At 38.8% G+C, this 12873-nt stretch overlaps 1 protein-coding gene across 1 annotated transcript in view; it reads left to right on the plus strand.

Annotated features, from left to right (window-relative positions):
* The first annotated feature begins 1317 nt into the window (after window positions 1-1317).
* The window catches only part of LOC103479415 (myomegalin-like), a 36477-nt gene continuing 24921 nt past the window's right edge, over window positions 1318-12873 (plus strand). The window contains exons 1-4 of the mRNA XM_017309872.1: window positions 1318-1500; window positions 3428-3474; window positions 3599-3666; window positions 7773-7883. Coding sequence (XP_017165361.1) covers window positions 1451-1500; window positions 3428-3474; window positions 3599-3666; window positions 7773-7883 — 276 coding nt within the window. The 5' untranslated portion in view covers window positions 1318-1450. The remainder of the gene's footprint in view (window positions 1501-3427; window positions 3475-3598; window positions 3667-7772; window positions 7884-12873) is intronic.

Raw genomic sequence — 12873 nt, forward strand, 5'->3', positions numbered from 1 at the left:
ATGATAATATTGATCAAACAATCAACGGGCTTATTGGAAAGTTTTGTTCTTCAGTGCAGCACTGCCATCTACTGGTTGATATCTGTATAAGTGCAAAAAATTCTAGAAAACTAAAATTATCTCGTTAGTACTTCTAGTATCAGACTCTCACAAGGACAAAAAACACGTAAACATTGATACTATCAGTTAACAACCAAGAATTAAAATAACTTTTAAATCTTTAATGTTACTGYTTTATGTTGGTAGAAAATTGAAATGATMAATTCGGGTGGATATCATGCTTTATTGTTTCATTTAACTGACGTATTTAATGAAATGGGACAATATTGTGATTAAAAGCACTTCTGCAGCAATGAATSCTGCTGCAGATAAAAATGTATTAGTTACATTTTTAAAGCGATAAAGCCTGTATTTTTGTAAGTTTGAAGAAGGCAACATATTATTTGACCTCTAAATAAAATTGTAAGCTTTTGAGAAGTGTAATGTCTCATGCTCTTGTAAGTACTGCATCAACACAGATAATTATTGGCCAGAAACTGTCCAAGAGAGGGCGCTGTGGTACGGAAGATTTAACAAAAAGAAAACGAGCTCTCAAAGATTAGGGTTTTGTTTTGTTGTTGTTGTTTTTTGGGTGGTRCTGCCTAAAACGTAAAGCTGATTGTAGTTTCAGCTCTGTGAATAACAAGTTCAAATAATGTTATATTTTTTTAGAAATACAAAAAACAATTGGTTTAGAATATGGAGATGTTGACATAATCTCATTAACTCTAACTACGTAATCACTTCTCTGTTATCTAGAAAATGTTTGAAAACTCATGATGCCATCTTAATAAAACTCTAGAAACATTTTCTCTATTCAGGCATATTACAGCATGTAATGTGAACAACACACTGCAATATGACTTAGACACGATTTAGAGAACATTTTACAATCAAAGAAGTTTAAAAAAAAGTATCTGTAAGATGTAGAGTAGATCCACTACTTCTTGTTATATCAAATAAAATAGCTGATACTCTTGAACACATCGTCATTTCTTAGGATCATCTTGTGGAAGTATATTTTCCTGGCTGGATGAACAGCAGGGGGTCCGTGTGCCGTGTTTCTTTGAGGGGGTTCTCTAACCTCCTTTTCCACACATATTCGGGGACGCGCATCCTCACACACACACACACACACACACACACACACACACACACACACACACACACACACACACACACACACACACACACACACACACACACACACACACACACACACACGCGCGCGCGCGCGCGCGCACCCACCCACACACGCGCGCGCTCACGCCCCCTCCCATCCTGATTGCTGTGCTGTGCGGCGCTGCTGCAGATAACATGCCCCTCTGTGACCACCGGCAGCAATGAACGACTCGGTTTGAAGGTAGCGGCTCTGCGGCATGGATGTCCGCTGACTGAAGGAGCAGCCTTTATGGATTGGAGCTCAACGTCGCCGGAGCAAATCTGGAGAAATTCAGAGAGGTGAGGTGGAATGTGTGAGGAGAGAGAGAGAGAGAGAGAGAGAGAGAGAGAGAGAGAGAGAGAGAGGGGGAGACATGTAGGAGGCGCTCTCATTGGGCAATTTATTCTATTTCACCTTTTAGACAAAACACGACTGACAAACTGCGGATTAGGCTAATATGAGCGCCTCTTTGTAACAAGAATAGAGCTTATTTATTCATTATCAGCCATGTTTGTCTCAGCCCATCACACAGCAGGCCATTTTCTGCTGACAGTGTGTGGCTGTCTCTATCACTGCATGCTCTATAAATCAGATGCAGTTGACGATGCCGCTTTTTACATTCACAGCGGTATTGTCTTGAGTGTTTCTCAATTAGTYGATGTAATAAAACCAATAAGTTAACAGGGACTACATTTGAATGTTATGTAGCAGAATTTGACCTAGTTTGCAATACTGGGCATAAATTAGGATGTAAAAGGGAAAGTAGGCCAATTCTCCTTTTGGCCTGGGAACCACTCAACACAGCTGATTAGATCACATTTCTTCAGGTAATGATGAAGCAGAACAAATTATAGGGATCAAATGAGTCGGTAAGCATGCTGAAATAAGGAGCTGGCTCATATTATGATATTTTGTGCTGCATTATAGAATCCTCCCACATGAAACACTAACTACTGGGCTTTCCCGCAGATATTTTCATTTAGAAAACAGTTGTGCAGTGGCCAGCCCACAACACTTATGCTACATTTAGACCCCTTCTATTCCTTCTTGGTGAAGTTTTAAATCTTTGGCACGCACCAGCTGTCTTTACGTTTTATGGTCCAGCAGCTGCCAGGAGAATTTACCATGCATTGACTCAGTGTGGAGCACTGTCCTTAGCAAAGTCTTCGCAAATGAGTGTGCAMAAGTGCCTCTGCTGCTGCATGTTGGGGTGTGTCTGTCTGGTTAGTAGTTCTGACTGTACATCGACTGCCTTGCAAAAGTTTTAATAGCCATTGAACTTTTACCACATCATAGTGAAAAACACAAATGAGTTTTATTGAGATTTTAAAAATAAACCAACACAATGGATGCACATTTTTGTTAAAGAAGGAAAAACTAAGCAAAAACTTGGATGGATGCAGGTAATTACAGAGCCATCTAGGAAGGAGCAATTGTTAAAAAAAAAAAAAAAAAAAAAAAAAGCTTCAAAACATTTGAGGCAGGGGGGGTTCACCAGGTCAAAGTTCAGACTTAAATCCATACGAGAATCTGTTGGAAGGATTGAAAATCAATATTTACAGGCATCCTCCATCTTATGTGGCTAAAGAAATATAAATCTCTAGACATATAAAGGCTTTTAGAAAAACCAACATCAAAAGACTGCCGGGGGGGTAACTGCATCAAAATATGTTTCTAAAAGTATTAACTCGGGTTAATATTTTTATGCAAATATTTACCACACTTCTCAGATTTTTTTGCTTTAAGGTATTTTAAACACCGCTTTCTCTGCTTCACAGTATTATTATATGAAATAATACAATTTATAATATTATAAGACTTTTGCAAGGCACTATGTGCTTATCTCTGTGTGTTTGTCGCTCACTGCTTCTCCTATTAACTGTGGTTATGATCAGAACGTAGCCTTCTGGTTGCTTAGCAGTTGGTATTTAGGACTATTTGAACTCTGACCCCAAGAGTAACCTCCCCAAACACCACATATCTCCCCTGCTGAGACTCCCCAATGAGCTTTACAACCCTGGGTTTATAAATGACATCCTGCTGTTTTAGTGAAAAGTGATTGTTGCATTTTAATTCAAAATTCATTCTTCCTGGATACGGAATGGTCAGCTGTTAATTATTCTGTGTCATTTGCTTAATTTAGAAAGTAGTGTGGAGTAACAGATACTTTTTAGGTGTGACTTTTCAGTGCGCTCCCTACTTATGTATTCATTCTTCCTCTAACAGCGCTGTGGGGGGGAATTCATCATCTAAGACCACAGGTCACATGACAGGTAAGCTTTTATTTAATCAACCATATGTAAAAAAAAAAAAAAAAAGATCAACTTTCTAGATATAACTTTATTTTTTTGTTGTTTTTCTGTGATTTCTCTAATTTGACTGCTTTCTCTTGTTTAGATTTGTGTAGTGATGAAGCAGACAACTCTCCTCCTCTTCAGCCTCACACACTCAAGCAGTTTGAGCAGGTGAGACTCTTTGCCTTCCCTCTGATACGCGYCACTGTGCTTAAATGCTCTGCAAACCGTAAGTGTGCTCTGCTGCACCAGCATGATGAATGGCATCTTTGCTACTAAAAGGAGGCAATGTGTAGTTAGGCCTAATTTAGCCAGAAATTATTACAGTAAAAAAAATTAMAATTAAAAATTCAAGTGGAGAACAGATGAAAAACACCCAGAACTCTATTTTAATCTTCCTTTGGGGACTCAATTAAGAATTCGATGTCGTCTGCAACACCCCTGTTGATGCCCAACTACATTTTAATATATTTTCAGAAGGACATCGTATTTAGTAAGTGTAACTATCATGTTATTATGAGTAAGAAGCGAGCTGCCACATTTGATTCATAAATACTCACACACTTACCAAACTGTATTAAGCTTGTGATCTTATTCAGTCGTTTTCTGGAGTTGGACTTTACAGTAAGTCCAAAAAGTACCAAGATACTCATGAAGTATTGCAAGTTTTGTAGACATTAACGTTTGTAACTCGTCTTTCAAACCTCTTGCTTTAAAAGCATTACATTATGAATCTTTGTTTTTGAAGATAATAGCATTTTGGGAATTTGCAGATAAAATAGTGTAATAGTGACTACATGGAATAATAGACTTTACTCAGTCAACAATTTAACTGAAATTCTAAAAATAGAAATGTAAGTTTCTTTATTTGTTTATTTATTTATTTACTGGTTAAATTTTGACAATAATAATTCACTTTATATTTTTGCATGTTTTGCTGTTTAGGTTGAGTTCTGAAGATGAAGTAGAAACAAAGATAAATCATATTTTATGTGGCAATTTAAAGCAATATTAACCTTTAGATGTGGTGCTTTCGGACAAAGATTTTCTAGTTTTGTCATATTTGATAAATTCATTAATTTCAGGTACAAAATACAATAAAATAAAAATGATGTCCCTATAATATTCTAAAGTGTAATAAATACAATGCTAGATGAATAACAAATGACATTGTGTCGTCACTGTTTCACAAAACCTCCCATAAACTGCAGAAAGTGAAAATTTTGCTCTTGTTGCTTGTAAAATAATTAAAACGTCCCTTTGCAAACATGTGGGGCCAATTAAATACACTTAAGCTGATCATCAGGAAGTGTGAACTCTTACAAAAAAGCAAAGTTTGAGGAATTTGCATAATGCACATTCAAAAACAGAGAAAGAAAATGTTTTATTTTACTGGTGTAGGCTAATTGTTGCAGTACATTCATACTATTAAAGTGAATAAAAACATACAAATAGGACTGCAAAAGGCCTTGATTAGCACACTAGACCGGCTAGCATATTACATTTTAAACACTAGAAAATATGTGGCTTTTGAAAAGTTTGCTAAATGTTTGTCACAAAGGCTCTTCTTTAAACAGTTTATTGCTTAAAGGATACAGTTTTACAACATACAACAATTTTTGCTAACACAGAGGTTTTTAAATGACAATTGTATTTGATGAAAATAAACGCATTCCGAACTACCCCTGTTCTGTGTGAAAAGCTAACAACTGCTTGTTCTACCCTGGAGAGCCACAACTGTCATCAAGCATTTGCAGCGACTGCCAGCGAGTGTTGTTAAGGTATTTTGGCCCACTCTTCTTTGCTGGAGACGTTCCAAGCATTTATGGTATGTTTAAAGCAATGCAATCAGATTTAGGTCCAAACTTTGATTAGGCCACTCCCAAAAGTTCATCTTATGCTCTTCAATTACGCCCCAGACCGTCACAGGCATGTTTGATCACTGATGTGTTGTAATCTTTCTGAGCTCTGTAATTCTCAAAGCTCAGAAAGGTTTTGATTTCATTCTCACACCTTTCCTTAAAACACGCGCTTTAGTGTTCATTTCAAAAAGTTTTTTTTAAATCCAGACACATTGAACATCAAAACAAAACAAAAMAAATATTGCAGGCGGAGCTGCTGAGCCGTGTAAGAAAAGAAGAGTCTCTTCATGGTGGAAGTCCACGGATGTGTCGCTCTTCCTCCTGACACACACACACTTTAAAGTTTCTGAGCACACACAYTCAAACTTGGGCTGTCCACTACTGATCCAGAGCTGAAGCATGTGTGTGTGTGTGTTGTTGAAGATAAGATAATGTCATCATGTGTGAATAGTTAAACTGACACACATGATGTCATCACTAAAGTCATGTGGGGGACTTATCTTGGCGCCTTGCCTATGCCTGTTCTGAATTATTTAGCAAAAGGACGAAATGCGACTCTTTAATGGCCAGAACTAGAAATGAGGTAATTAATCTGTTTTCATCACAACCTCATCAGACCCTTTTATTTGGTTCTAGAGATCTGCCGCTTGGTAAAAGACAAAATAAAAAGAGACACATTTCATGAAGATCCATGCTCTGTTTTTGCTCTTTACTCTCTTCTGGTTACTGATCTCTCTGTGGGACGGTTCGGGATTCTCTGCTCTGTGAGATTCAGGACACCTCCCTATTTATAGCCTCCTGGCTCAGAGATCCCAGTTCTCCTGTTTCTTCTCCAGCTTCTTTTTACTCACCTGTTTATCCCTGTCCCAGCAGCTTCTCCAACTTTAACTCTTAGCTGCTTCGTCTTTGTCAGAGCTGGGTTTATTTGTTGTTGTTGTTTTAGATCAGCTGTAGAGGAAATGGTGGGAAACGATTTAATGGTAGTTTCTCCCTGCAAGAACATCCTTAATTCCTGACTAGGATGGCACCTTTCTATGTTGTTTCCCTTTTTTATTSTTAGTATTATGTGGGCTCACGCAGAGAGGCAGAACATCTGGGGTGGGTAAGATGTTAGCCAAGCTGCTAGCATGCTAACTTTCCRCAGGATCATCTGGATTTTGGAGATATTAAATGTCCCCTTGCTGGCCGGRAAAGAAACCGAAGTTAGTGAGTGAGGTTGARTGATATCAACTACATATAGTCAGACTGAAATCTGCTTTTGGAGCATCTCCCACTGGAAGGGGATCCTGGGACAGACCCAGAACCTACTGGAGGGATTTTATTTTCCTGCTGGTCTGGAAACGACCCAGAGTCCCCCAGAATGAGCCAAGGAGAGGGATATCAGCCTTTTCTAGCTGTGTTTACGTGTGTTTATGAATGGAGGAATTAAAAAAAATAGAGCTGTGGATGAAATCCTCTCTTTTAAGGTCTTTTTATTGCAGCAAGATAAGTTATGCAATTTGGCCCAAAGCTACCATGTGACATGAAGGGCTTGGAGCATTATATTTAGCGATATAAGAATAAGTGATGACTCTCAGCTCAAAGTGGGATGTTCTCTCTGGAAAGCAGAACTGAAACCTAAAGCCAATCACCCACGTCGTTGTTGCATTTACATTGGTTCTGATACAATAGATAAACCTGTTAAAGTGTCACTGAACTGATGACTTCAGTGAGATTTTCCTCTGATTCATTTAGCTGTGATTAACCAGACTGTAAGCTCAACAGTGAGCCTCTTCTTCATCCAGCCCCTGTTTGTCCTTTCACCTCGCCTTTTTAGCAGAGGGATGAGATTTCTCACTGTGTCACAACTCCCTGTAAGCCCTCTGCTTCCTCCTTCCTCCTCCCTCCTTCCCTCTCCTCTCCTCCTCTTCCACTCGTCTCCCCTGGCGGTSTGGGATTCCTGGGATGTCTCCTCCTGTAAAATAAGCTCCTGTCCCATCCCCAGGCAGTCCACAGCCCACCATGGAGCCACTGCGGCTGCATCTCTGACGGCTGTGCTGCAGAGTGGCTCTCTGCCCTGAAAACGTCCGGCGAGTGTCAAGAGTTTGAGTGTTTGTGTGCTTGTGTTTTAGTTTCAGTGAGCGCCTGGTCTGGAGACAGCAGCCAGGCCTCACGGTCTGTCAGAGAAGCCAAGGCGTCACTTTGTTAGTACTTCTCTTTTTGAGAGAATGCCCTCATGGAAACAGAGGTAGCATGTCTGCCTGCGGCGGGACTCTAACAGACGGACAGGCCGGGACCGTTRCCGTCCTTTAACGTGGACTCGTCGTTCTGCCGTGATGCAGAGACGTCCATTTGTTTCTGATCTATAACGGACATGCTGAACAGTGTCGGTGCGCTTTGACGGTCATGTCTAACGGTTACCGTACTTTATCGCAGCACCTGAATGACCTGAAGAAGGAGAACTTCAGCCTCAAGCTCCGCATCTACTTCCTGGAGGAGAGGATTCAGCAGAAGTACGAGGAGAGCAGTGAGGATGTCTACCGTACGGTGAGTAGGACGGCTGCTGCCAGGGCATTTTTTTTTGCTTTATGGAGGAATTTAGCATCGAGCAGTTGCACATTAATCATAGTTAGTGATTCTGATCAGATGTTGATTTATTGCCTCTGCCTGATTGCACAGCTGTGAYGCTGATGTAGGTGTGGTGAACTGCAATGTGTTTGTTGTTGAGAGATGAAGCTGCTCTGTGGAAAACTTAATATTTGTCCTRCTTCAGTTTTCTGAGTTCTGTAATTACCACGATTGACCAGTTATTCCAGTTCAGCTTAACTGGGGCTAATTTCTCAGAAATACTTACTAACTTACTTCCAAGCGGTAAATTCTCACACACATTTTCTTAATATATTTAACGTAGTTTTGCTTTTCATTGTGGTACCCAGAAGGATTTGCAAATATGTGGTTTGTCAAACTGCATTMATTTCTCGTAGTAGAAATGGTGGATACATTGGTATCCAACAGGTGGATACCAATGTATTAGTTGCTATCCACCTGTTGTTTTCTCAGACCGTGTGAAGTGTGGAATAACACAGTGCTGCCCCTCCTCCACTTGCTGCTGAACACCTCCAGCCAGCTGGTTGAATAAAAGCTCTTAAACTTTTCGGATACATACTAAATTTCAAATTCAGCTGTTTGGTGTTAATTTGGAAAACATGAACAGTAAAGAAGTGGAAACTAAAGGAGTGTAATCCATTACTGATGTTTAGCTACCACTGTTTTTAAAACTGCCTTAGGTAAGCTTCAAATTACATATTAATCAATTTGTTTGTTTTGTTCTTTAGTTTCTGGGTTAACACTGAAACTGAAAGACACGTCTGGGTGTTGGATCATGATGCGAGCAAATAAAATGTGCTATGATTTATACATTTGCTGCATGTCCTAAATTGTCATTGCATTTTATGCAATATTAAGGCAATATTAAAGGAATGGTTCAGGGAGATTGAGTTATAGAATTAAAAACAATAAATGGTTGTACCTGCATTTGGTGTCTTCATTCAGTATAAATCCAGATTGCTTTGTCCAAGAGATTGAAGCTAGTAACGAGTCAGGGGCCAACAGGAAGGGCAATGTGATGATCTTCAACTGTGAAAGATGGAGAAATGTTGATGAGCTACCAAAGCAGATTGTGAGACTATCTTTAATTAAAATTTTAGGCATTGCAGTTGTATTCACTTATTCAGATGCATAAATCTTGTTTTCTTTGTTGTTGTTGTTTTTTTTTTTCAACTTAAGTCATATGAATATAGGATGTAATGGTTACTGGATTTTATTATGACATTTTTAGTAAATTAGCATTGGTATGCAATATTTGAAACTAGAATTACAATTAAAACCTTTATATCTCTCCAGTGACTGTGTATTAAAAACAAATCTGAGTCAGTTGATTGTTGACTGGGTGCATAATGTGTTCAGGCTGCAGGCTGTAGTTTATTCCTGACTGATTTGATTTAATGTCAGACATACAGCGGGGTGTGTTTGTGAGAGGTGTACCTGGTGGTGCTCTATGATTTATTTTCTTTGATTGCTACAATTCTAAGTGGGGAAACTGTGAAACAATTAAGACTCAAAACTATCACAGACCTTTGCAGATAATGAAAGATCAGGACCTTAAACCCCGAGACAGGTGGACAATGAAAAAGGAACCAGATGAACTAAATAGAGGTGACAAGTAAAGTCTAAAATGATTTATGATATGGCAAAAAATATAATGTCATAAAGTTTTGTCAACATTTTTGAAACATAGATTAATTAGTTTGTAAACTTTTATCAACTTTGTTCAAGCACAGATGACTTTTAATACGCAAGAACCATTATGCACTGATGCTGCAGGCAAGCTGATCTCTAATCCTTCATGAGATAATATCCTCTTATTGCCGTATCAAAAGAATCATCAGTTATTTCCTTCTAATTTTGCTCAGCACTACGTGAATTGCACAAAATAATCTCTTTGGCTTCATTTATACTTTTAAATCCCAGTCACCTGCACTTTTATATCCGCTTGCTTTGTTTTTAAATCTGTCGTTTTCATGCAACTTTTGGGTGGATTTCAATATTTCCTGCTTCCAGTCTTTGACCTTTGAAATGGTTATTTGGAATGGTTATTTTTGAGATTACACAATTACTGACTCAAACAGGAGTGAAATGAAATTAAGACACGCCCATCTATGGAATGTGTTGCTGTGTTTCTAAATGCATTCGGTCCTTGTGTTTGTCTGGTTGTGTAAAATGTGCATTTACAGTAAGGTGACCCTGTCCAGCTGTTGTTTTGCTGTTCAAGCCAGCGTTTAAATCTCAAATATTTTCATTTCCTTTATTGAAAATCCTTCCTGATTCCTTGTAACTCTTCAATAAGAGCAACTTAGAGTCTGCGAGATCCATCTAAACAAGACCTAAGCCTTCTGCTGCTTATCTTCCACTGTCACAGCATACCAGTAGAGACTGAGTAAAGTGACTGCTGCTGTGCCGATATGGGATTTTACAATCTCTCAATCTCTGTGGCGAAAGGTCAATGAGAAAATTCAGTTTATTGAAAGCTAAATCTTATTTTTGCTGTGATTTTGCCCGACCTGAGTCGGTCATATCTGTGAAACTTGGCAGTGAAACACGCTGCATGCGAGGTGTGTGAGTCCTGGGTACATCACACTCCAGAATCTCTATTTATAGATCGGGCTTCAGTGCGCTGATTTATTTATCACATGTATCCTGATGAATGTCCACGAGCCGAATGTGCTATTAGCTCCCTCGTCCCCCTTTACCATATCAGGCCTTTTATCACCTCTGAATGTCAACATGTGGCTTAAGCAGAATGCCCGAACCTCATAAACTCAAAAACAGATTAGATTGTACTTTAACATTTCCAGTATTATATGAGTGAAATGTAGCAGAAATTCACTTTGCTGTGAAAACAACAGACAAATCTGCAAATTATTGTGTCCTGTTTTCATGTAAAATAAGATGTTATGACATCACAACACAGTTTAGTCAGATTCTGTCATACTATTTGATAGCACCTAATTAATAAATGATCTCCATCACATTATGTGTTCATTGCACCCCTGCAATCAGCCATTTTTTCCCCTCTCGTAGTTAAAAGCAGAGCTGTTGCTGAGGGTCTTCGGGTCAGGAAGAGTGTAAATAGCAGGTGCACAGTGATGAGTATCTATAATTAGATCTGTCTTCATGATCGGAAGATATCTGTCTTCTGGTAAACTATGTTATTGACACCGAGTCGGCTCTCATCTGTGTTATACTGTCTATTCGTGTACCTGTAAGTACCAAACGTAAATACTCTCTGATAAACTTTTGGGGTTTCTAACCAAAAGTTAGAAACCCCAGTGAATCGCTTTGCATCAGTTACATTAGCTGGAGATAGGCACCAGCAACCCTCCCGACCCCACTAAGGGTCAAGGGTATAAAGAAAATGGATGGATGGATGAATTGCTAATGGTGAAAATTTTGTAAAACTGATTTATGTAATCAAATTCAAACAGGGCAATTTTCCTAAATAATTAGTATGCTGATCTGCATAACCTGTCAAGTGACAGGGAAGAAAAAAAATAACTCATGCCCTTGACTTGTTATAATTAGATGAGAACGAAGGGTATTTCCCCCATGTCAATAATAAACAATTTTTCACAGATTTACTAAAGCTCTTACAATGACATATATATGACAGAATAAAACAAGAGCAGAATTTACTCTGGATTGAAACTCATAAATTTCTTTCTTGTATAAAAACTTAAAATGCACCAGAGTTTTATAATTTTCTCTGTTAAGGTTTCTTCTGTTAAGCTTTGACTGATTTAAGAATTAACAATGTTAGAAGTTATTCTTCCTGCTGTCAGAGGTCATTAATCCACAAGAAGACCAGAAATGATGTCACACCATAAAAACAGGGATTAAAATCACATTTAAAATCTTAAATTGAGTACTTGCCATGTTTACCATGTTTAGCATTGCTAGCAAGAGTCGCTGTGTTTATTTCCAGAGGAATGTAAACTTCTGACTTAAATCACTGAAAAGCTGCCAATATTTCCAAATCCAGCACATTCAGGGACAGATGGGAGCTCAAAAGGAGAAAACAGAGCAACTTTGCTGTAATATGTTCAGAGGTATCTGCCGCAGTGAGCTACAAATCAGTTTGCTCCTTTGTCAGTTTGACAAAATGTCCACAAAACTAACATGAATCTAAATTTCCGGCTTGAATTGCATTGTTGTACCACTATAAATTGTGTAGAAAAATTATGAAAATGGCAAAACTCTGAAATATCACAGGTGCAAAATAGCCGTCTAACTCCTTATTGTAGCAACAGAAGCACCTCTGTATAAAGAAAGCATGTCTTTCTTTTTAATGTCATATGTGCTTCTTCTGACTTCATCACCTTACTTAAACGGAAAATGGCAAAACCTTTGTCTTTTTCCACTGTTGACAACTTTCATACCAAAAAGTGGGCTGTGCTTCTCCACTAAAAATGTCTAAACTACTACAGTGCTGTTTAAAATCTGAGTAAAATTGAATTAACAGTATACCGTATTTTCCGGACTATAGAGCGCACCATATTATAAGCCGCAGCTACAAAGTTTTTGAAAAAGCCAGACTGGGCTATAAGCCGCTGGTATCTTCGCTGCTCTCGGCAGCGACCCAGCAGAGGGCAGCAGAGGGCTGCCTCCTAATAAATTTGCTGGATTTATTAGGACGCAGCCCTCTGTCTCCAACGCCGAACCATGGTTTTGTTCACCCCGAGTTTACGTGAAGCAGCTCCATTTCCCTCCTGTACAGCCAGATCGATAGCCTTCAACTTAAAAGCTGCATCATGTGAGTTTGAAGAAATTAGCACTTTCTTCTTTGATTTCCAATTTTGACTTCCAATGATTCACTTCCTGCTACAGAGCCCCCTGGTGGTTGAAGAAAAATACACAGAAAAGCCACACCGGGCTATAAGCTGCATGGTTCAAAGCGTGGGGATTCTAGTCCGAAAAAGTG

The sequence above is a fragment of the Poecilia reticulata genome, linkage group LG17, assembly GCF_000633615.1.
Source record: "Poecilia reticulata strain Guanapo linkage group LG17, Guppy_female_1.0+MT, whole genome shotgun sequence".
NCBI classification, from domain to species: Eukaryota; Metazoa; Chordata; class Actinopteri; order Cyprinodontiformes; family Poeciliidae; genus Poecilia; species Poecilia reticulata.